A 23,815-nucleotide genomic window follows, 5' to 3' on the forward strand; every position below is an offset into this window, starting at 1 on the left:
GTCTTCTTCCTGCTCCTGCCGCCGTGAGCACCCCTGCCTCTCGTCTCGCGGCCGCTGATTGCTTGCCGGTGTACGGGATCGTCAAAGGAGCTTAACGGCGAGACGATGAAGCCGCCGTCGCCATCACCGCAGTAGACGGCGGCGACCACGGCGCGAGTTTTTTTTTAATAATCCCTAGATTTTTAAATTTAAATGATTTTTTTCCCTAGACTTTGAGAGGTGTCAATAATCTTTATAGATCGCAAGATATACAGAGCTGACATGAATCTATACTCAAGAACTGATTGCCCATAGCCCCATACTATTGCGTAGATGAAACCCTTCAAAATTTACATTGCCTAGGTGATGCATATTCTGAATTTTGTGTGGCAGCACAATTTAATTCAAGCAATGGAATCAGAAGAATAAAATGGCATAATTGCTCATGTAATCCCTTTTCTATGTAGAAAGTTCTCCACAATATGAGTGTACAAACCACATTCCTGAATTCTAAAACAGTGCATATCAACATATTTACTGATCCAAAATTACTCTTCAAGTATTAAACCAGAAAGAGTAATACAGATTCATTACTTTACTGAAAGTATATAGGTCCATAAGATAAACCACACGCTGGAGCAATAGTATGAAGGTTAATCAGGAAAACATAATCAGCCATTAGCCTCATTGCCTCTAACATCGTCAAGGGGAACAAAACCACAACTGCAATAAGAAATGTTAAATCACATCAAATTACTCAGGTGAGCAATACCATGCCAAACATTTTGATAAGAACATGCTAAATCTAAAGTATGTAAGAGTAAATCAGGTGAGCAATACATGGCGCACATAACATTAGTCTGGGCACAAGATGACTAAATCTGGATCAGCAGTTTCAACAAACAATATGGTGCTCTTTAGTCTTTACAGCTGAATATGTATTGACATGTATGCAATGATGTTTATGGCTCATGATCTGAAGATCCAAGTTATTTTTTAAAAATTCCATTAGTCCATGGCCCAAAAGCTGACTGTGCTCTTGGAAAATAATAAATAGAGATATTCTAAACCATAGGATTGACAGTATATGAGATACCTAAAGGTTTAATTTAAATTATTTATGTTCATTCTGGATCATATGAAAAGGTCAAAATGGCTTAAGTGAATTTTTATTCTTCAAATATATGAAAAGGTATATATAAGCATAATTATTGTGCACTGAAAAATCTTAAAATTTGACAACAGACACACACTGTAGGGGAAAAAAGAGAAATTGGTTTAAACTTCTCTATAGGGGAAGGGGCCCAGAGGATGGCTGGCTTAATGCTATGAATTGGGTTATTTGTGGTAAATGCCAGTACAAGTGCAAGCTACCTTTCATGAGATATAATCAACTGTTTAGCTTTTGCATGGTTCGTCACCCAACTTGCTTTTGTGTTTCTCATAACCCCTAGGAAGGATGTTGGGATAATGTGAAAAGAAATAAATCCACATTGTAAAAACCAGTAAAGCCAATCATAGCGTCTTCAGTGTCTCTGAAAATATCAACAAAAGCATTAAAGCATGCAGATCCCCAGCTGACAGGTTAAAACATAGTCACCATGCAAACCAGGACAGGTTTATATGGACCATTCGCAAGAAAGTCAGAGGAGCATATATATATAGACAAGGTAGAGTAAACCTTAATGAGTGAAGATATATAGCCTAGCCATGTGACGATCCCTTTTTTCTTCAAAACCTCAGACTCTAAAAGTCCTACAGTATTAGTCAATCAATTTACCATACAATAATAAGGTACAAGAAGAAATTCTTGAGAATTTAAACTAACAGAGTCTGAAGTGAAACAATACAAATAATATATGTGCTTGCTGCAATCCTTCCGAATTTAATAAAGGAATCGAACTACCAGAATCTGAAGTCAAACTATAAAAATAGTATATGTGCTTGTTGCAAATGTTCTTAATCGTGCTTATATATAGTACTGTACAATGTGGATCTAGATGGAACAGTCGACGTGGTTGAAGAAGACCTCAGGCGGCGCATCGGTGGGTGGAAACCAGAAGGTAGCTGTCGGCGAGGAAGCAGGTGGAGAGGTCGTCGAGGGGCGCGACGATGGCTTCGATGGGGTGCGGCGCAGGATTGGGAATTTGGGAGACGAGCAAGCTAGTCATCGGCTGCGGCGACGCAGAACGCGGCGGGTGCGAGGTCCGCTCACCGGTTGATGGCGATGCTGGTGTCATGCCCCGCCGCGTGAGCTACCCGACATGCTGCTTTGTTCTCTCCCGGTCGGGCCACCCCGGCGTGCACGGTGGAGAACCCCGCGCCGCCGAGCGAGTCGTGCAGTACCATCCGTGGCGGCCGCGGGGAAGGGTTCCCCTCTGGCTCCCATGTAGCCGGGGATTGAGGCGGCGATGGGGAGGCGCCGCGGCACAGCAGCGGCTGGGGGCGGGGGTGCCGGGGATGGGCGCGCGCGATGGGGAGGCGATGAGGTGCCCCTGAGGGGGCGCCGGGGATTGGCGCGGATATGAGGAGGCGGTGAGGTGGGGAGAAGGGGTTGGAGTGGAGGGCATGGGGGAGGAAGAGCTATGTGGCGGCGGCAGGACGAAGACGGCCGGAGGAGGGAATGCCTGGGTTGTGGGAAAGGGAGGGGATCTGCTACTGCTAGGGAGGTGGAGGTGGAGCGACGACGAGGGATCGACGGAGGATGGGCACTTGGGATCGGGGCGGCGTCGGGGAACGGAGGTCGTGGCACTTGGCGGAGAGGCAGCGAGCGGGGAGGCGCAGTGGCGCTGTGGAGAGCGATGGGCGGCGATGGCGTTGTGTGGATGGGAGCGGGGACGGGATCCGAGTGAGAAGGAGAAGGAAGGATCGCGCCGTGGCAGGATCGTGAAAGGAATCTCGTCCGTAGGATCTAGCAGATCTAAAGGTTAGGAATAAAAGTTGCAGGAATCACCACCACCATTACGACCTTGTATAGGAGTAGAGTATCTAGGGTGAGTTTGAGAAGATTGGGAAGATATGCAAAACGAGGTGAGTCATTAGCACATAATTAATTGAGTATTAATTATTTTAAATTTTAAAAATAGATTAATATGATTTTTTAAATCAATTTTCCTATAGAATTTTTTTTTTAAAAAAAACGCACCGTTTAATAGCTTGGGAAGCGTGCACGTGGAAAACTAAACAAACTCTCTCTCTTTCTCCACCCAACGAACGCAGCCTTAGTTACGGAAGATATCTCTTCATCAAGAAATCAAGATTAGTTTTAAAACATGTCAAAAAAAGATTAGTTTTAAAAAAATAAATCAAGACCTTTTATCTATTTTTCTCCGGAGATGTTCTCCGTCTTCTTCCCGCTCCTGCCGCCGTGAGCCCCCCTGCCTCTTGTCTCGCGGCCGCTGATTGCTTGCCGGTGTACGGGATCGTCGAAGGAGCTTAACGGCGAGATGACGAAGCCGCCGTCGCCACCACCGCAGCAGACGGCGGCGACCACGGCGCGGGGGTTCGAGGTTACCTGCGTGAAGGATCTCCTCCCGCTCCTGCAGGGCGTCCCCGTCACGTATCGCTTCGAGAAGCACAACGTGAGTCGCCCATCTCCACGGCTCACTGACGGATGGGGCCCGCCCCCTCCCCTCCCCAGCCAGCGCACGCGCTCCCCTCCCCTCGCCCCCGCCCGGCCGCCGCCGGGTTTCTTCCTCGCTGGTTTTTTTTTTTTTGTGTTTCTCTCTGTTTTTTTTTTCCTCTCTCGCTCGGTGAAATAACCCCAACTCCCCGCGCGCGCGCGCAGGCGAAGCTCGAGGGGACGGTCGCCGCCGGCGGCTACGCCTGCGCTTGCCCCGCCTACGCGGGCTGCGACTACCGCGGCAAGGTGAGATCCCGGTTTTTTCGCCTCCCCTCCCGGTTTTTTTGCGCGGAGAGAGAGGGGGTGAGGATTTTTTTTTTTTTGGTTCCTCACCATCTTCTTCCTCTTCTCCGGCGGCGTGGGGGGCGGCTGCGGCGCAGGTGCTGTCGGCGCTGCAGTTCGAGAAGCACGCGGGGGTGACGTCGAAGAACCAGAACGGCCACATCTTCCTCCGCAACGGCCGCTCGCTCTACGAGCTCTTCCACAAGCTCAGGGAGGTGCCCGCCGAGAAATTCCCCGAGGCATTCCGGATGGCCGCGGGGGTGCCCATGACGGTGCTCGCCGCCGCGGCCGCCGCCGCCGCTGAGGAGGCGCCGCGGGAGCGGGGGCTTGGGCCGGGGCCTGTGGCGGCGGAGCAGCCCCCGGCCTCGGCGACGCCCCGACCGCGCCCGACCATGGAGATGCTGACCGAGGAGGAGAAGGCCGGTTTGTCTCTCCTTGGCTTGAGGTGAGTGACCTCCGCTGCTTGACTTTCGTCGGGAAATCGCTGCGCAGTAGTACTGTAGTGGTGTGATTTCACGGCAGAGGTGTATTTGGCCTTCCCATGGGGATGAATTCTATAGTGACTGGGGGAATTGTAGGGTATTTTGTCAAAGCTGGAAACAATGACGTGTTAGATTAGTAAAATTAGTAGGTAGTTGCAGGATTATGTCGGGCTTAATTCGATTTTTTGAGCAGGGCAAGTGGCTCAAGGACCGAAATAAATTCCATGGACGGCATTGAAGGGCTTGCTACAGAAGCGATTGGGAATGCACCAAGCAGTGACCATGCGATGCTTGATGCAGAAGAGATGGGGAATGCAGCTGCTCAGCGACCTAGGAATAGTGGTCTTTCCACAACCACAACTGTTAAAGTGCCGGTGACAGCACGCAATAACCATGCAATGCCTGATGCAAATGAGGTGAGGAATGCTGATGGTGGTCGGTCAGCAACCCTTGCTGTTAAACTGGAGGTTACATCTGGCAGTGACCATGCAATGTCTGATGCGAAAGAGTTGAAGAATGCAGATTATGAGCAACCTAGGGATAGTGTGCTGGCAACAACCTCTGCTGTTAAAGTGCGAATTGGAGCAGCCAATGACCATGCAATGCCTGATGCGGAACAGACAAGGAATCCAGTTCTTGAGCAACCTTGGGATAGTAGCATGTTAATAACCGCTCCTGTTAAGGTGCGGGTGACAGAAACCAAGTATCGGCCAGAGAGTATACTGAAAGATGTAAGGGGATTGCTGTCCACTGGTCTTCTTGAAGGCTTCAGGGTAACCTACAAGAAGAATGAGGTCCGTGTGGTTCCTTCGCTGTTGAATCTGACTTGAAGTCTGCTTTTGATTTATACCTGAAGAAAAATATGTTTCTTTTGGTTATCCTTAGGTGGAGAGGATTGGAAGAATAAATGGACAAGGATATTCTTGTGGCTGCTCAGAATGTGGATATAGAAATGTCAGCTTTCTGTTGTCTCTATTAGCGAAATTTTTTATGTCTGTTCCCATATATTATCTGAAAATTTGACCTGACATTAATCATGTTTGACAAATTGCAGATAATGAATGCATGTGAGTTTGAACAGCATTCCGGTGAGTCGTCTAACAATCAAAACAATCACATATTCTTGGACAGCGGGATTTCTTTATATATGGTGATACAAGGACTGAAATACACTAAACTTGATATGCTTGGGGATGTGATTGGAAAAGTGATCAGTCTCCCTCCAAATATGATTCAATACGAAAAGTGGAAAGGTATTTAATTGAGTACCTAGCATTTACAGCTTTCTAGCTTTTGTATACTTCAAGATGCTAAGCTTTCTGTTGGGCTATCTTTTTTTAAAAAAATTTTTATGTCATTTAGCTTCGTTTCAACTGGAAAAGGATTATTTCGATGATGCACCTTCAGATCCTTGTTCAACTCAAAGGTGAGTTACCGTGCATGTGAAATTTTAGTGTGTCTTGTATTCAGGTTTCCCAGAAACCCATTGGTGTACCTTGATTTATATGTTTTGTTCTTAAACATTGTTTTCCGGCTTGAACTTTTCAATAGGTTCTCTAAGCCCCATAGTAGTGGCAGCTTAATGCTATACATCTGCCAGTATAAATGAGGTTTCAATTTAAGCTCATGTCCAAGCATGAGCAAATTCTTTAGTATTACCATTTTGAGTTGTATGCTACCTCATTTTATCAAGAACATTTAGGTTATCATAATCCACCAGAGACTGACTCCAGCATTCTTGAAAACTCAATTTCTAGCTCACAAGAGTCGAATATTGCCTTGACGGATTCCTTGAAAGACTCAACCAGCAACGCCAGTTCAATCCTCAACTGGAGTTCATTCAGGAGGCGTTCAGATAGGCAGTTCAAACGAGGAGGCACTGAGACTTCGACTCCAATCTTGAGTAGAAGCCCTGAGAAAGAGATATCTGATCTATCTACAAGCACTTCCATGAAGAGTGAAGAAACTCCTAGTGAGAATACTGCAGGGCTTCTCACTACTGATGGTATAAAACATAATTCTGCTGGACCTGTTGCATTGAGATCCACGTCTTCAGAGTGTGATCCCATTAATATGACATTTCCTTTGTCAATTTCAGTTACAGTAATTCAAGATCCTCCACCAGACCACAATGTTGACTCAAATTCAAAAGATTTGGGGCAACCAAAAGTGAGGTAAAAGGTTAAACCTACAACATTTCTTGACATTTGTCACATTTAGGATATACAGCTGCAATAAATGGAGAAATCTTAGCTCTCGAATCCTTTTTGTTTTATCTTTTCTCCAGAGATAACACTTTGCACCCGATGCTCTTCAAGGAGGGGGGCCTTCCAGACTATACTTTGTTAACTTACAAGTTGAAGAACGGAGAGGTCCTCTAAATAGTTAAATGAACTACATTATCCTTTCCCAACACCAGAAATTGTAACAACTCTCAGGAACATTCACACTTCCCTGTCTTGTAGGTTCTAAAGCAAGGATATAAACTTGGGACAGGTATAATCTGTGAATGTTGCAGTATTGAGGTATCTGTCCCAAACTTAGCAATTGCCCAAGTTTGATCTGAGGCCTTTCTTCATTCTGCCCAAGGGCTAATCACGTTTTTTTTTTCCTCTTTTGAGGTGCAGTATACTCCTTCACAATTTGAAAAGCATGTTGGAATGGGGAGAAGACGGCAACCGTAAGCATCATCATTATATATAGAGGCGTTTGAAATATTTTTTACTCAAAAAGGGATCTTGGTGTTTTGTTCATAAATGGAGGATATTTGTGGTTTCAGGTACCGTAGCATTTATACTTCAGACGGATTAACACTTCATGAGCTGGCACTGAAACTGCAGGATGGTTTAAGTTCAAATGTAAATATTGATGAACTCCCTACTCTTACTTCAGGTAACTTAATGGATCTTTTAGTTTTCTGTTTATTTCATCCAAGTGGCAATGTGCCCTTATGCTTTAGTTATTTAAAATTTTGCATTTTGAGGGTCATTGCAATAATCACGATCTCTGTAGAATTATTCAATAGGTTCTTTGTGAATATTTGGGCATGTATGTATTAGTGTCTTCGTGTTTCTTTGTTTAAAGAGGGGAACCTATGTATATAGTCTTTATGTTTACCTGTCTAAAAGAGGGGAACCTACTGTGATAATGGCATTATCAGTTCATCACTTTGAGCAGGAAGATTATCATGTTTTTGTCCACATTTGATCTCTTGATGACTCATTGCCTTCTTAGTTAAGAACTTGAGACTATAGGATCAAAGAGGTAAGAGCTTGTTTGCTCCAATATCCAAGGTGAAGCCCTATGTCTTAAGTTTCTGGGTGAATTGGATGGTGCATACAATAAAAATATGGTGACAGAGCCAGGATATCCTAAGATTGAGATTAGGTTGCTGTAGTTTAGAAAACAATTTCAGGTCTCTTGAGCCTATGTAAGAGCCTTATAATGAAGCATTGGGTGAAGTAGTGCATGAAACTTCTTAAGGAGCAAGATAGCCGCATTGCTGAGGTTTAGTAATAGAGCTCATGCTTTTTAATGGGCAACTTAGATGAAAATGGGACATCTATACTTGATTTAGTACATGAAGTAACTACTCATTTTCTTTAGACAATGAATGAAGTAATATTTTGTCAAGTAAAGAGTGAAAAATATTGAATATATTTGCAAGATGCTGCCTCGCTGGGAAATATTCAGAAGATGATTTTATATTTTAATTGTTGTATGCGCATGAGTACCTAATCTTCTGTTGCTACCATGAGTTATGGTTAAGCTTTGCATCTAAAATTAGATAAGAGGTAGAAATTTAAGCTTTTGGACAATCCATTTACGTGCTTTTGAGCCTTAGATTTCTTGACAGAACCTAATGACTACTTTAGGACCACGAGGTTTATATCTGAAAAATAGCATATAACTGTTTCAGCATGGGGACACTGGCACACTAGTCAACTAAGGGTTTGGAACCTTCCCTCCTAGCACGCAAAATGGAGTGACGACTTAGCGCACGATTAATTAAATATTAGCTAAAAAAACTTGAAAATGGATTAAGATGATTTTTCTAAAGTTTCATATTTATTTATTTATTTTGCAAAGAACTCGCTGTTTAGCAGTTCGGTAAGCGTGCGCGTGGAAAATGAGGGGGTAGAGGTTAGAAACCTTCAGTGCTGAACACAGCCTAATTGTGGCAGCTGAAGAATCACTTCACTATCTTACTGAGGACCAACTTTGGCATAGATAAATTATATGCAGAGACTATGCTATTCTTGCAATTCATGCAGATCTTTATGGAGCATACTCAAATTTTTTTTCTCCATAACATGGTTTAGAATTTCTTTTTGTTGTGCAGTATCCTTTTCTTTCTTTTTTGAAGAGAACATTATCGTTTTTCTGTTATGTGCCAAGATTATATTACCAAATCATTATATATTCTCTAGACTCTACATCATAAGCCTACATATAAGCACAAAAACATAAAAAGTCCAAGGAATTAATGCTGAAATAATAAAATATGTCTGAGGGGGTAATAAGCAACTCCCTCATTCTTGTTTTATATGTGGGACTGTTGCCTGTTGGCTAAAGTTATGCAGAGGTTAGGGTAATTGGGCACAGGGCATGTTGAACAGCCTGCTTATATTTTACAAAGAGAACAGTCCGTTTCTGTTGGAATCTGTCCTTTGAACTGGAGAACTTGTACTCTTTCTCTCCATGCTTTCTGAGGAGTAAAGAAGTGAAGGATGGTGGAATATTGCAATTTTCAGAGAGACATTGCTGTCTTCAAACCATGGTTCTCCTACTCCTTGTATGGTTTACCCATAGGCGTTTGGTGGATTACACCTGTTAACTCTGGAGGCCTGGTCCAAACAACGCTGTAGTGTTGTATAAGTTAAATACATGATGGATCTGTATCCTGTCTTTGTTGCTTTTTACTTGCATGCATCCCATGGTGATCTTCTGTATAGATATGTATATTCAACTCCTCATCTACTTGCATGTTTGAAATGTGATTACTGTCTCATGTAGACCCTTTTTTTTTTTTTGCAAATACTAGAATATTCTGTCTATTAAGATGTTTAAGAGCATTTGTTTTTGAGTGAGCAGCATAAGTATGCATTTGGGTTCTGTGCATAACAGATATAACAACTGAACTTCCCTGCATAGCAGGCCTTGTTTTGCTAATTTTAAGATGTATATATACCGTGTTGAGTCAGTAAATAATTGATGGTCTTACCCTAGAGTGCCGATTGTTTCCGTTATCACAGGTTCTGGCAAAGAGTATTCGACCACTAGCAGACCTATTATTGTTCCCTTGAAGCGGACACTACAAGAAAGAGTACTTACAGTAGAGAGCTGTTATATGTGTCGGTAAGAATAAGAATATGTGGACTGGTCGCAATGTCAAGATTATGTAAGCTCATTTATATGTAACTCTACACCTTAAAATTTTGACAGGAAACCCCATACGGTGCTTGGAGTTATTAGTGTTGACATGATTGTCTTCTGTAACCAGGTTAATGTTCTGCTTAATGTTTTTCTCCCACAACAGATTGCCTTTGATACTTAGATCAGTCTTATAATATTCAAAAAAGAAAGATAAGATTGTCACCTTGAAATTGTGCCGTATTCTCATGTACAGTGTGAGAGAGCATTGCATGTTAAGTGCTACAACAATGGACTTCAAAAACCAAAGGTATGTTGCCTTGTCCTTTGTATGCGGTGGAGGAAGGCTATCATTTTGATTTGTGATAGGCACGTGTTGTCTTGAACAACATTTCAGGCACCTCTGAAAGTTTTGGGAGAATACACGCAATTCAACTTCATGTGTTGTGAGAAATGCCAGTTGCTACGTGCTTCTTTACACGAAGGACTGAAAAAGAGGGAAGATATTGCCTTTCTCAGACGGATAAGATACAACATTTGTTGGCAACTTTTAAATGGAACGAATATGAGGAGCGATGTGCAACATCAGGTCATTGAGATCTTCAAAGTAAGTTGCGTGGTGCTTCTGGTTGTCATTTTGAAAACTCCTGATTTGTCTATAATTAAATATGCCTCCATATGTCAATGACTTATGTGCTGCAAAAGTCTCACTTTATCCTGTATCTATAGGATGCATTTGCAGAAACAGCTCCCCAGGACATTGATGACATAAGAAATATGGTTAATTCGTAAGTTCTCACTTATTTTTCTTACTTTTAACTGGCATGCGAATGACCACATGAATCACCATTCACCTTTTTTTGTGTGTGTATTGAACTTAAGTAAATAACTCTAAGCTTCAATGGTTGCAGAAAGGATACAACTGGAGAGAAGGATTTTCGTGGAATCTATTGTGCAGTGTTAACCACAAGGTAATACATCTGTGGTGTAGCACACACATAACAAAACAATCACCCACACAATCAACAGCACACCCCCAAAAGAAATATGAGTGTGCACATGCAGTCTATTAATGGGTCTAACTGATTATTTTTTGTTAAGCAAGAAAACAAGTGAATGCTTTTATTTTTCATGTCGTTTGGTTGTTGTTATCATACTCTTCACCCCTTTTTCTGTATTTGCAGTACATTTGTTGTGTCAGCTGCAATTCTGAAAGTGCGTACAGAAGAAGTTGCAGAACTTGTCCTTATTGCTACGCATAATGAGTGCAGAAAGAAGGTGGGGAAATATTTGAACTGTTTAGTCCATAATGAACTCTGTTATTTATCTGGTGTAATCTAGTTTGCATATTTGCACAAAGGCAAACCTATTCTTTGGCTTAAGAAGAGAGATGCTGTGCACCTAACTTGGAAATGTTAACAAATGGTCTTCCCTGAAAAGGTAGAAACCCACGGAACAATGGATCGGATTTAGCTTAAGCCAAAACATAAATTTAATGATTTGGATTGTGGTTTGAACAAAGGATCATGACTTATATTTGGTTTGTTGTTATGGAACCACAGGCATAAGCAGACCCTTCATGCAGCATTTTTCGCATTCCTGGAATTCCTTGATCATTTTTGTTCCTTCCAGTTCCTTCTTTTTAAAAATATTGGAGTACTACCATAGATAGCCTCATTTTGGAAGTGTTTCTATTGCCATGCCAAAAATTAAGTTGCACAATTGTTAGTTGCCGAACTGCAGCCTGCAGGTGGTAACGAATCAGGCTTTTTATGTTTTTTTTTCGGACTACTTGAAGTGATAAAGGCATTTGCTCTCAGCCATTGCATGTCTCTCTGCAGGGTTATTTTTCGCTTCTTCTAAGTCTAATTGAGGCGCATTTAAAGGCCTGGAATGTCCGTCTTCTTACGGCACCTGTTGATCCTGAAATGGCACCAATCTGGTCTGAGAAACTTGGGTACACTATTTTGTCAGATGAACAGGTAATACAACCCTTCCTTGTATTTGTGCATTACCTGTGGTTGCTGAAAACATTAGCTTGTACTAGCCAACAACAGTAATCTCTCCAACAACAGTACTGACATTGCACTATTGATGCTGTGCTTGTTGACAGAAGCATTCTATGCTGATGGCACATCCCTTGGTGATGTTTGCGAACCTAAGCTTGGTGCAGAAATCACTTGCTTGAGAAGACCGATTACGCGGTTTTTAGGATAAAATGTTACCTTTGGAGAGCAACAGGACAGTTTTTGTAGCCTGCCATCTTTTTAATGGATGGTTCGAGGCTCAAGATGTATAGAGAAGAGAGTAGAGGCATCTCAGTAGATTTTTTTAGCAAGTAGTAATCGGCAAAAGAAATACTAAAAAAAAGAGTAGTTTTTGTGATTAACGTCGAGTGAATGATTCGAAGCTGAAGTACCTAAGAATAGAAGCGTCTCTGACATTATATACTCTGCTGAGAGGGTTGCGTGTGTGATGTACATCATTTGCCACACATGTTCTCAGTTCCTTACTTTCTTAATGTCAATTAGGCATATTAATATCCTGTCACACTTGTACCCGTATCCCGTATCTGTATGGTATGCATACCATCTCAGGGCAGAAGATTTGTCGCTGATTGCTGAGTTCCTTTTTACTGCAGTTTTATAAGCCGTGACATATCAGATCAACGAAAAATAATTTTAGAGCTGGAAATACTTCTGTTGTTAGTATTCTTAGGACTGAACTTTTATACTTTTATTCTTCGCTGTTTAGAAGTCGAATCTGAAAAATAGAAAACAATAAAAGAACACCTAAACTAATTTGAAATTAACGAGAAATAATGTTAGGGGTGGACTTTTAAACTTATATTCTTAGGACTGGACTTTTATACTTAGACTCTTAACGGTTTAGAAGCCAAAGCTAAAAAATAGAAAATAATAAAAGAACACTTAAACTAATTTAAATCAAAGTTATAAGTTTCAAAATTGGGTGGCACGGAATGTTAAAGTAACACAATAGTGTGGCTCCACGAATCATCAATTATCATTTTTTTTTCTACAATTGGCGGTAAATTTGGTGTTCAATATTTAGAACAATGATCATGAACATCTTATAATCCATGTGAATGACATATCTATCAGACAACTACAGAATATTATGAGACATGTAGACAACTGTGGAATGTAATGAGGCATGGAAACATGTGTATCCAAGTTTTTTAGCTATAACACCACAGTGACTAACCACACCATCCTACAGTTTTGTTTGTTGTGAAGCCAGTGTGTGATGAATCAGTGTCAGGACGAGGAGCAGGCTTCTGCTGCCTTGGTTTAGCAGGATCAACGAAAATAACCCATCCATCCAGAAACTTTGCGTTCATCTCCTGCCGAGCATTCTCAGCTTCTTCTAAAGTAGCATATCTAACAAAACCGAATCCCTTGGATCTTCCAGAAATCCTATCTGTAATGACTTTTGCTACACGAGGCCAAAAGATAATAAATAACAGTATAACACACATCAATATGAGTTGTGAAGAAAGCTACCAGTGGTCAAAACATTTACTACTTGGATCAAGCTTTGTACCTTCAAGTAGCTGCCCAAAGGGAGCAAAGGCATTTTTAAGCTTCTCATCCGTCGTTAACCTTGAAAGGCCTGTGTTGCATCACATTAGGCATATGTGAGCATGCAAACAAAAACAGCATGACATAAAAAATAAAGTCTAATTCAAATACATAAATGTAGTATTAGTACATGCAACAACAAATATAGAAACGTAATAGAATTCGACAGTACAGGATATGATGTCTTCCTCAAGAATGCCGACAAGACTCAGCTGTATTATTAGTCAGTGGGTTCAGTTGTTCATGTAAGCATATACGGGCAAAGATATTGACAAAGAGCAGAATAGAGCATGAGATTAAGAAGCATACTCAGAGACAGATCTGTAGAAAGCAAACACACTAGTTTGCTCTGATTTAGCATAAAACATGATAACATCGCAGCACAGTACACACAGCCATCCCAAATTATACCGAGAAATCGGGCTCCCCAAATCATCTTCATAACAAATATATCCATCTTATGCAGAAAAATGTGATGTGAAACAAAGGGAGGGGAGAGTTACCGCTGATGAAGAGCTTGGGGGCGGTCAGCGGCGGCACGTTGCTGACCTCGGCGCCGTCGCCGAAGACGGAGGAAAGGGGCGACTCGGTGGGCAAGGGGGCGGACGAGGAGGAGGAGCAGAAGGTGGCGCGGAGTATTGAGGAGGCGGCGGCGGAGGAGGAAGAGACGGGGGTAGAGCCGCGGAGGAGGCGGTGGAGCAGCGAGGAGGAGAGCGCCATGGCCGCCGGCTAAAACCCTACCTCCGCCTTGGCTCTGGTGCGGTGCTGCGGATATCCCCGGTCCGACCGATCTGCTGGGTTCGGGTTCGACCTGACCAGGTCCGCATAGCAGAGTGGGCTGGAGTTACGCGGTTACACGCCATCCGGTCCAAAATATGGCGCATAGGAGAGAACAACTCGTTTCCAGCGGATAGATCATCGAGCCATCCAGATCATTGGAGAAACTTCTGAAGCAAAAGCCCAGCATGTTGGGACAAGGTAGCAGTAGAGTATCGCTATTGAAAACTAAAATAGATGTTACATATCCTTTATCGTTTTATGACAGTGCTTGTCAGTCGCAGATATAGATATTCCAGCCTTGCCGGCTTATGTTTGAGCGTATTGGCGCAACTTATGCGCACTTATAGCTTGAAGAAAGTAAATTTGGTGCAATTATCCCAACTTATGTTCATTTGATAGCTTGAAGAAAGTAAATTTGCTGCAATTGAAATTAATTGTTGTGATATAGTGTGTCTCTCTCCTCACACTATACCACAACTATCGCGTATAGAGCTCCCACCTCCATATAGACTTACGCGACCTCCCCTTCTTATTTCAAGTAGGTTGTGTTCTATAGGAAAGGACGAAGAGTAGTTTTTCATGCGCAATTTCGCCTTGTGTTTTTTTAAAAAAATTTCTATATGGAAGTTGTAAAAAACTTATTGATATATTGTTTCAGTTCACAATCCTCACAAATAATGCAGTAAGCACTTATTAAAGCAGTTTATAATTTCAATCCAATTTCTAGCAAAAGGATCATTGATTTTATACTTATCACGAGAAGTTCACTGAAATTACATTCTTAGGAGAAGCAGCGTATACACACGGATAAAACACGGAGAAAATCTTTACGAGAGATGGTTGGTGTTTGGGAGGCAAGAACGGCCGGCGGCGGGGCGGCCATTACGCGGATGGGAGCACCTTCTTGACGATCTCGTCGCTGAGGGAGGCGATCTGGGCGTCGAGCGCCTTGACGGCCTCCTCCTTCTGCGCCTCGAGGTTGGCGAGCGCCTCCACGAGCTCGGCCTCGACGCGGCGGCGCCCCTCGTCCAGCTTCGCCTCCAGCTCCTGGGTGGTCTCCTTCTTCATCTTGTTGAGCGCCGCGGCGATCTCGGCGCGTGCCGCCTTCAGCACGGCGGCGGCCTGCTCCTCCAGCTGCCGCACCTCCTCGGACGCGTCCTTGACGCCGCCGAGCTCGGCACGGATCTTGGCGTCGCGCTCGTCCATGAACTTGCCCAGCGGCGTGAAGTAGAGCTTGTCCAGCGCCACCATCAGCAGCAGGAACTCGGTCGCGATCAGCGGGAGCGTCAGGTTGAAGTCGAACAGCGCCGCCTTCTCCATCTGCTCCGCCAGCGCCGGTAGCGGCGCCGCGGCCACGGCCACGGCCGCCGTCGCCACGAGCCCCGGCAGCTGCTTCAATCCCCTCCGCGGTTGCTGCTGCTGCTGCCGCCTGGGCGGCTGCACGGACGACGACGCGACGACCGGCGCGCGGCGAGGGGAGCACGAGGTGGCGGTCGCAGCCATCATAGCCGTCGCCATGGGCTAGTGCAAGGAGTGCGCGGCGCGGAGGAGGTAAGCAGCAGCAGCGGCGGCGGCGGCGGCGACTCGAGGTGTGGTGAGCTGAGAGAGAGAGGAGGAAGCGGGCTATCTAATCCGAACGGGTTGGGTGGTGAGATTCCGAAGCAACCAAGGCCACACGACGCCGCTGCTCCATCGCCGCCACTAAAAAACCTCTCCTCGATATATCACGCCAATTTGGGCCGTACAAAACTAGTTGGGCCCATTAGCCCATCCAAATTTTAGGCCCCTACAAAAGCACAACGGGCCGTAGCCTGTTTAGTACTACTACAATCCCGAGCGTTCACTCCCCCTCCCGCATCCAACGGCTCTGGAGAAATTCTACGTCATCGATCCGCCTCCCACCCATGTCGACCAATGGGGTTCCACCACGCGCCTATATATAATTGAGGCCTTCTTCCCCTTTTGCCTCAACTCCACGCGAAGGGAAAAGGTCTTCCTCCTCCTCACGAATCCCGCCTCTCTCTCTCTCTCTCTCTCTCTCTCTCTCTCTCTCTCTCCATTTGAGCCGATCCCTCGAGAGGCAGCTCCGATGGCGCCCAAGGCAGAGAAGAAGCCGGCGGAGAAGAAGCCCGCAGCCGGCGAGGAGAAGTCGGCGGAGAAGGCGCCGGCGGGGAAGAAGCCCAAGGCGGAGAAGCGGCTGCCGGCGTCGAAGGCGTCGTCCAAGGAGGGCGGCGCCGGCGACAAGAAGGGGAGGAAGAAGGCGAAGAAGAGCGTCGAGACCTACAAGATCTACATCTTCAAGGTCCTGAAGCAGGTGCACCCGGACATCGGAATCTCCTCCAAGGCCATGTCGATCATGAACTCCTTCATCAACGACATCTTCGAGAAGCTCGCGCAGGAGGCCGCCCGCCTCGCCCGCTACAACAAGAAGCCCACCATCACCTCCCGCGAGATCCAGACCTCCGTCCGCCTCGTCCTCCCCGGCGAGCTCGCCAAGCACGCCGTCTCCGAGGGCACCAAGGCGGTCACCAAGTTCACCAGCAACTAGGCCTGTCTCTCTAGGGTTTCGATGCCATGCTTCTCTCCTTCCCTTTCCCCTCGTGTGCAGTGTGCTAGGTGGCAGTAGTTGCAAACTTGTGCCTGCTTTGTAAATTGTGCTTGATCATAATGGGCAGCTTGGATTTGAAGTAATAGACGTGTCGAGTGTTATTTATTGTCGGTGGCTGATTCGCATCTTGTGTTTTTCTTTTCTCTTTGCGATTGCGATTTGGGGATCTAGGGTTTGAGGAGATGATGCTGCGAGGTGGGCGGCTGGGTGGCTTGGCCTCTCGGATGGTTGGAGCCAAGCCTTTCAGCACGGAGATATTTGTGAGCAGTAAGTTCATCTCCATGTAATTAAATTTTCGCCGCCTACGTAATAATCTTGTGGTTTGCAAAATGTTTGGATCTGTGTGAGCCTGTGATGTGATGTCCTGCTGCTTCACAGGTCCGCTTGTGATGATCTGTGCGTCAGAACTTCATGAGTGAATGGGGTTTCTTGATCTGGTGTGATTCTGGGGGGTGTGGTGGATGAAATGAGCACTAAATGGTGTGTCCTTTAGCCCTTCTTTTTTTCTGAATATGATAGCTATGGCATGCCTTAAGTTGTTGAGGCTTGGTGCTTTCAGAATATGATTCCTTTTGATTGCAATGAAGGATCGATCAGAGGATGCTTTCTAGCGGGTTAGAGAATTACAGCCTAGATACATACTAGCTAGCTGTTGTTGTAGAGCTCATAGAGTTTGACAGATGCTGATTTATTCTCTTGGTGATAGAGTACTTAGAAGTCCCTAATCTGCTGAGCCTGTGAGATGCTCACCTGTTCACATGGACCATGAGTAGAACACATAAGTTGTCTGTAGATATTCTGCTATTTGTGCACGCTAAAGCCATGCAAGTTATGTTCTTAGTGGATTGTCCACTCGTTCTATCATGTTTTGATGTTGCTTGCTCATACAGCTTAAACATCCATTCACTCATTTTGGGATTTTGTAGGGCTATCATTTTACACAACAGAGGAAGAACTTAAAAATGTCTTCTCACCATTTGGCGCTGTTGAGGAAGGTACTAGTCAGTACTCAGTAGTCACATGCTTTTCAGCACAGGCAATTTAAATCTTTGTTGTTGCTCTTAATTGGCATTCAAGTTTCACTCTGCTTTATCTACCTTATCAAGCGTAGCTCGATTGGTAAGAGAACCAAACTGGAAGGCCAAAAGGATTTGGTTTTGTTAAATATTCTTCTCAAGCAGACGGAGAGAAAGCTGTTAAGGAAATGGATGGACGGGTATTTGCTCTGCTCATCCCCTATCTTGCCTATGACCCGCAATTTACCTTTCTGATGTTAGTTTTGATTCTTCTTTATCTGAGAAGAGTTCTGAAAATCTGTATATAGTACTTTCTACCTGGTTTTCAATTGGAATTGAAGGTACATGCACACCACACACACATTTCTAGCTTAATTACTTGAAGCCTAGAGTGGTTTATCGTGATTCATGATAACACTTACCCTCGTAGATTGAGTGGGCCTCATTTGTGATGTTATCTCTGATCTACTTCAGATACTAAGGGGATAAAAAAAATCCACTGATACAAACAACTAAATTAGATGAGGCACTTAACTGGACAACTAAATGAAAAGGACAAGTTGACTGCAGAACTGATCTCTCCGCTGATTAGACTCTTTACAAACAACTACATTAGCTGAGGCACTTACCTGGAGTACTAAATGAAAAGGACAATTTGCCTGCAAAACTGATGTACCTAATTTCAAGATATAATGTGTTGCATGTTTGTAATCTTTGGCATAACTGCATGGTGTGGAACAGAACTAATTTTTGTAGTTCTATGAGATCGAGACACTAAGCAGGGATTTATAGTATTTTACGTTCAACCCAGATTGAGAACTTGGCTAGTTTACTGTAAAAATCATGTGAAGCAAACTTTTTGCTGCCTTTTTCTGTAAAACCATGTGGACCAAACTGTGTGGTTTATTTCCTTCTGTGAGGAACATTGTGAACATTGTGTTGCTTATATAGTTCTTTTTATTCTGTTAATCCCAAAGAAAATATCTTCTAGATTGGCCATAAACTTTGAGATTAGATATCCATCTTGCTAGCATGTTGGCCCTCCACCATTTTTGTCACTGCAGAATGCTTTTATTTTGGGATTCATTCAGATCTTTCTTCATGTGGAAATGATTCGTATTCAGCATAGATTTATACTAAACCAGCCTTCTTTTTTCCCCTGATTAGTCTGTTTTATTGTAAGACTAAACTTTCAATAAATCTTTTCTTTGGCAGATCATTCGTGGAAGACTAATTTTTGTGGAAATTGCAAAAGAATAAAACTGCATAGGGCATAGTCTATCACCATCGTTGCTGAACTGGTGCAGTTTTCCTGCCTTAAACCGTACTCGTACATGGCTAATCTGGCTCAGTTCCAACAAGACCTATGAGCACTTCTCCTGTCCTGAATGCGTAATTTTGTGACTTTTGTTGAGCCCAGTATTGGTTTGCGAACAACATTGTTTGTTTTTTTTTTAAGACAAAAGAAAGCTTTCAAACAGGAAAATTGTTGTTGGAAGGTTAGGTTGAATTTATGAACCCGGGCTGGAAGGTTATATGTGCGTAGAATGCTGGATGACCCATATACCCGCCCCTGCTCCACTAGCTATTTCTTCCACCGTTTTCTTCTGTGTCATCTATAAAGCGATATTGTTTGAATTTGATCTCAAAAGTATTAAAGCCGTGATGTATATCCGATGAACTGGTTTTGGATGGCTTTGTACCCTACGTCAGAGTAATGTGATCATTGACATGTGGACCATGTGGACCTATGAACACATTACCTAAGAGCATCTCCAACTGTCTCTCCAAATTAAACTCTCTAAATACCCATATAGTCAGCTTTCAGTCGATTTAGCAAGCCAAACTTATTCCTCACTCCAATATTCTTTTCATCTACACTCTTCATTACAAGCCTATGACACTGGGACCCACACGTCAGCCTCTACTCCTCTCTCCCTCTTCCTCTTCTGTCGGCCCTCTTCCCGTGCAGGTGATTGGCGACGGCGGTGACGCGGTGATTGGCGATGGCGGCGGCGGCTTGCAACGGTTACCTCGACGACGGCCATGGAGCAGAGGTGGAGGCCGCGCGGCCCCCGAATCCACCCCGCCGGCCAAATACGCGCGGGGCCGGAGGCCGCGCAGAGGCAGTGGAGGTCACGCCCCCCACCCTGAATCCGGCGGCGGTGGAGGCGGCGGAGGCGGCGCTAGGGAGTGGCGCGACGTTGGGACGACGATGCGGGGAGGCGGCGGACGCGGACGCGGCAAATCGGCGCAGGCAGCGGACCGCTGTTGCCGACGCATGCCGATGGACGGCGGCCCCCCAACGCCGACGCTCGCCGAGGTGCTCTCCCTCTCCCCGCCAACTACTCCCCGTAGTCGAGCGCCGTCGAGCTCCAGACGGCGAAGGATGGCGGCCCAGACCTTGGCGACGACAGCAGCTGGCGGCCAGACGGCGGCGGAGGTCGCGCGGCCCCCTGATTCCACGCCGCCGGCCGAATCCGGCGAGGAAGGAGGCGTAGGAGTCCACACGGGGGAAGAAGGCAAAGCGGCTGCCGCCGGAGAGGGATCCGACCCCTTCTTCCCCATCATCGCTGCTCCCTCGTTGCCGTCGCCAACACAGCCTCCCTTGCTCCTGCCTCGTCATCGCGGAGCTCTCTTGGTGACGGAGGAAATCGGACGGCGACGACGGTGCAGGTGGGAGGCGGCGACAGCGCGGGACGGCGATGGCGCGGTACGACGATGGCGGCGGCGATTGATCTGTGCGGGGAGAGAGAGAGAGAGAGAGAGAGGAGAGATTTGGGGGGGGGGGAGCAACGTGGGGCCCATGGCTAGCAGCCAATTTGGCTAGGCAGGCGGGATGGCCAAATTTGGCGTAGCCAAGAGCCAATTTGGTGGCCAGTCGGATGGAGAGGCTGTTGGAGTGGTTTTTTTCTCAAAACTTGCTAGAATTTAACTTGAAGAGTGATTTGGCCATTCTATTGGAGATGCTCTAAGAGGTTATAGTTCTATGGGCATGGCTAAAGTTGGATTATCTCACTTTAGTTCAATTAAATTAATTAGAATGCACTGATTAACCTAGGATAGGTAAGGGCTCCTTTCTATGTAGGAATTTTGCAGTAATTAGTTCAATTCTTGTATAAAATTCCTCCAGTCCAAATATGGGGACGATTCCAATTGTGCTATGATTTTTTTTATTTAATTTTTTAATAAATATAAAAAGATTTTAAAAAAATCTTGTACTACTGAGTTGCCTTGGCCTGAGGATGTGCCGGAAGTTTCTTGTTTACAGGAGCATACAACCATTTCTTCAAAATTAAATTGTACTAGCAGATATAATATTATAATCCATCATTAGTTCACTACAGGAAAAATTAAGCGTGCTCTGTGAGATATGGAAATAGGTACAAAGGTTATATAGTTGATCAAAATTAAATACCCTTGACGAAATGAGTGTAACTTAAATGGTTAGATTCTTTATGGTGGAACTAGCTCACTCAAATTCGACACATAGACTTTGACACATTTACTTACATTTACGACTAATTATTCTTTTAATGGTAGACGACGTACTCATGATGATTGTTCGTAGAGTTAGGATATATATGTGCGTATTCATAGAGTGAGTGCGTATTATGAGCGCCTATGTTGTACTATGTTTTCTAAAAAATAAATGTCCTTGCTTAAGGAGGGTACAAACAAGACCCTATTACAAAAATGGATCTTTCAAATATATTATTTCATTTGTCCTAAAATATACTTCCTCCGTCCAAAAAAATCAACCTAGAAGCGGATGTGACTCCTTCCTCCTGGCTGTCCAGATTCATAGTAGGTCTGATCATATCCCCTACTAGGTTAGCTCTTTTTTTTTTTACAGAATGAGTAACAAATTAGGAGTACATTTATCCCTAAATATAATAACTTTTTTTTTCAACCAATCACAACCTTCTACCTCTTAATATCCTCACCTATTTTCTATTCTCAACAAATCACAATCATAATACATTTAATTTTACCCGTGTTCAACACCAAAATGACAGGTAGTAACATAAATACAGAGATGGTCTATTCATAAGGATGTGGATCTTGACCCAAAATAAGTTCATAGCGGAATTGAGGAGCAAGTTTATTTGCCTGTTGGCCCATAAATGGAGTACAGCTCAAGACACAATTGAGGCGCCAAGTAGCACCAAACTTCCATGGATTTAGCCCGCCCAATGCCATAGCGAAATCCCAAGACACATTTTCATTTCGTACCCGGCTTCCCGCCATTCCCCCCCTCCACTAATTCAAACCAGAGCGCCAGATTGCCTCCCAAAATGCAAATTCCAACCAATCACTTCAACATCCAACAAAATCACAGATGCTGAGATACCCATACTTAGGCATTCGGTGATTTCCATTCCAAACACCAAATTTTTGAGGCGGCACTAAGCCCAACACACCACCAACAAATTTGGGTGATTTTAAGTTACCCGCCCAACCCAAGCAACCAAATTCGAACATCTCACAAGATCGGATCTGACAATTGAGAAAATTCAGATCTCCACAGCCAAAGCATAAGGAGCAAGAATGGAAACATCTCTGAAGAAAAATTTAACATCTCTTAAATTTATCTTCTTGAACAGACACAAGCACAGATCACAAGGTTCAACGACACCACCATAGATTAAATCAACAGCATTAGACTACTAACAGACACACATCCCGTCCAATCTACTCCAGCTAAACAAGCAAAGCGAGGCGCCGACGCCTAGGCCTTCTTGGGGGACTTCCCGGCGGCCTTCTTGGGCGACTTGGCCTCCTTGCCGGCGGCGGCGGCCTTCTCCGCCGTCTTCTTGGGCAGCAGCACCGGGTTGATGTTGGGCAGCACGCCTCCGTGCGCGATGGTCACGCCGGCCAGCAGCTTGCCGAGCTCCTCGTCGTTCCTGATCGCCAGCAGCACGTGGCGCGGGATGATCCTGTTCTTCTTGTTGTCCCTGGCCGCGTTCCCGGCGAGCTCCAGCACCTAAGCAATCGAACAGAGAGGACACCACCAGATCAGCACCACAAATCGAAATCTGCAGATGAGGCTGACGACAAAGTGGGGGAGTGGGCGAGCGTTGTTACCTCGGCAGCGAGGTACTCGAGGACGGCGGCGAGGTAGACGGGGGCGCCGGTGCCGATGCGCTGGGCGTAGCGGCCCTTCTTGAGGTAGCGGCCGATACGGCCGACGGGGAACTGGAGCCCGGCCTTGACGGAGCGCGACACCGCCTTCTTCCTCGGCCCGCCGGCCTTCCTCCCGGCGGCTCCCTTCTTCAACTTCCCACCCGCTCCGGCTCCGGCGGCGTCCATGGCTAGCCTAGCTAAGCTGGTTGCTGCTGCTGTCGAAGGCGAGGAGGATTTTTTTTTCCCTTTTCTTTAGTCGAATGCGATATGGCGATGGCGAGACGAGGCCGATGGGGTGGCGTATTTAAACGGTTGGGGGAAGGGGAGGGTGGTGGGCCCGTCGATCCGTGGGAGGGGAGATGGACGGTCGGATCGTGGGGTGGTTGGACGGCTCGGATGGGGTTCGCGGGGGCGCGATCCGTGGGAGGGGCGGATGGGCCAATCAGAGGAGAGGGAATTTGGGAGCACGAAATTTTTTTGCGCGTCCGTTTTCCCGCCCGCGGGATGGTTGTTCTTTTTTGGGGAAAAAAGCAGCGCCACACAGGCGGACGGTGAGGTGGATGGCGCTCTGAGCTGTGAACACGAGGATTTGGTGATTTTGTGATTAGTACATCTTAGCCCTTGTTTATTTCCAATTTTTTTCTTCAAACATTAAAACTTTTCATCACATTAAAACTTTTCTACACACCAACTTCTAATTTTTTCGTCATATCGTTCTAATTTTAACTAAATTTCCAATTTTGACGTGAACTAAACACACCTTACATGTTGATAAAATTTTGGAAGAGAATAATTAAGGATTGGATTTTTGTATGATAACTTTTGAAAAAAAATAAGGAAAGAGGTGGGGTGAGTTTGGAAGTTTTGTTTTTTTTTCACCCTACTGTTTTAAACTTTCTTTTTGTTGGTTCCGGCCTAGAGGGAGGTAACGGAGCGAATTTAAA

General features: G+C 45.0%; 5 protein-coding genes, 1 long non-coding RNA gene and 1 pseudogene across 11 annotated transcripts; 3 read left to right on the plus strand and 4 right to left on the minus strand.

Annotated features, from left to right (window-relative positions):
* Nucleotides 1-391: 391 nt before the first annotated feature.
* LOC136355728 (uncharacterized) lies at nucleotides 392-2,503 on the minus strand. 2 transcript variants are annotated; one of them, XR_010740040.1, is made up of 4 exons: nucleotides 2,009-2,503; nucleotides 1,661-1,734; nucleotides 1,354-1,514; nucleotides 392-702 (listed from the first exon to the last, which is right to left on the minus strand). It is a non-coding gene; the product is annotated as an uncharacterized lncRNA (long non-coding RNA). The 2 variants fall into 2 exon arrangements; XR_010740041.1 differs by having other exon boundaries at nucleotides 1,661-1,725; nucleotides 2,009-2,135.
* Nucleotides 2,504-3,308: 805 nt separating this feature from the next.
* On the plus strand, nucleotides 3,309-12,283 carry LOC9267832 (uncharacterized). Of its 4 annotated transcripts, none has more exons than XR_003241235.2 (22): nucleotides 3,309-3,560; nucleotides 3,767-3,847; nucleotides 3,982-4,328; nucleotides 4,559-5,159; nucleotides 5,251-5,319; nucleotides 5,420-5,618; nucleotides 5,728-5,791; nucleotides 6,123-6,370; nucleotides 6,464-6,539; nucleotides 6,653-6,737; nucleotides 6,831-6,890; nucleotides 6,987-7,045; nucleotides 7,145-7,257; nucleotides 9,621-9,723; nucleotides 9,811-9,868; nucleotides 9,995-10,048; nucleotides 10,108-10,345; nucleotides 10,468-10,526; nucleotides 10,650-10,709; nucleotides 10,923-11,016; nucleotides 11,580-11,720; nucleotides 11,852-12,283. XR_003241235.2 is itself a non-coding variant. In XM_015777094.3 (22 exons), the coding sequence occupies exons 1-22, from the start codon at nucleotides 3,426-3,428 to the stop codon at nucleotides 11,924-11,926; spliced, it is 2,991 nt and encodes a 996-aa protein (XP_015632580.1). In that variant the 5' UTR covers nucleotides 3,320-3,425; the 3' UTR covers nucleotides 11,927-12,283. The 4 variants fall into 4 exon arrangements, 3 of the variants coding, with proteins under 3 accessions (XP_015632580.1, XP_015632581.1, XP_015632582.1); XM_015777094.3 differs by having other exon boundaries at nucleotides 3,320-3,560; nucleotides 10,136-10,345; XM_015777095.3 differs by having other exon boundaries at nucleotides 3,320-3,560; nucleotides 6,993-7,045; nucleotides 10,136-10,345.
* A 457-nt stretch (nucleotides 12,284-12,740) lies between these two features.
* LOC4332430 (organelle RRM domain-containing protein 2, mitochondrial) lies at nucleotides 12,741-14,180 on the minus strand. Its single transcript, XM_015774991.3, has 3 exons — nucleotides 13,844-14,180; nucleotides 13,303-13,371; nucleotides 12,741-13,194 (listed from the first exon to the last, which is right to left on the minus strand). The coding sequence occupies exons 1-3, from the start codon at nucleotides 14,058-14,060 to the stop codon at nucleotides 12,959-12,961; spliced, it is 522 nt and encodes a 173-aa protein (XP_015630477.1). The 5' UTR covers nucleotides 14,061-14,180; the 3' UTR covers nucleotides 12,741-12,958.
* Nucleotides 14,181-14,840: 660 nt separating this feature from the next.
* LOC4332431 (ATP synthase subunit b', chloroplastic) lies at nucleotides 14,841-15,797 on the minus strand. Its single transcript, XM_015774990.2, has one exon. It carries the CDS (start codon nucleotides 15,636-15,638, stop codon nucleotides 15,003-15,005), a length of 636 nt encoding a protein of 211 aa, XP_015630476.1. The 5' UTR covers nucleotides 15,639-15,797; the 3' UTR covers nucleotides 14,841-15,002.
* Nucleotides 15,798-16,093: 296 nt separating this feature from the next.
* On the plus strand, nucleotides 16,094-16,833 carry LOC107278608 (histone H2B.1). Its single transcript, NM_001425723.1, has one exon. The coding sequence runs from the start codon at nucleotides 16,210-16,212 to the stop codon at nucleotides 16,666-16,668; it is 459 nt and encodes a 152-aa protein (NP_001412652.1). The 5' UTR covers nucleotides 16,094-16,209; the 3' UTR covers nucleotides 16,669-16,833.
* Nucleotides 16,834-16,879: 46 nt separating this feature from the next.
* On the plus strand, nucleotides 16,880-19,511 carry LOC133039966 (organelle RRM domain-containing protein pseudogene; annotated as a pseudogene). The gene is made up of 5 exons (NR_189576.1): nucleotides 16,880-16,995; nucleotides 17,107-17,208; nucleotides 17,655-17,723; nucleotides 17,840-17,944; nucleotides 18,960-19,511. The product of NR_189576.1 is annotated as an organelle RRM domain-containing protein pseudogene (transcript).
* Nucleotides 19,512-22,292: 2,781 nt separating this feature from the next.
* LOC4332433 (probable histone H2A.5) lies at nucleotides 22,293-23,146 on the minus strand. The gene is made up of 2 exons (NM_001425727.1): nucleotides 22,833-23,146; nucleotides 22,293-22,731 (listed from the first exon to the last, which is right to left on the minus strand). The coding sequence occupies exons 1-2, from the start codon at nucleotides 23,055-23,057 to the stop codon at nucleotides 22,477-22,479; spliced, it is 480 nt and encodes a 159-aa protein (NP_001412656.1). The 5' UTR covers nucleotides 23,058-23,146; the 3' UTR covers nucleotides 22,293-22,476.
* Nucleotides 23,147-23,815: the final 669 nt, after the last annotated feature.

Source organism: Oryza sativa, chromosome 3 (assembly GCF_034140825.1).
Source record: "Oryza sativa Japonica Group chromosome 3, ASM3414082v1".
Taxonomy (NCBI): Eukaryota; Viridiplantae; Streptophyta; class Magnoliopsida; order Poales; family Poaceae; genus Oryza; species Oryza sativa.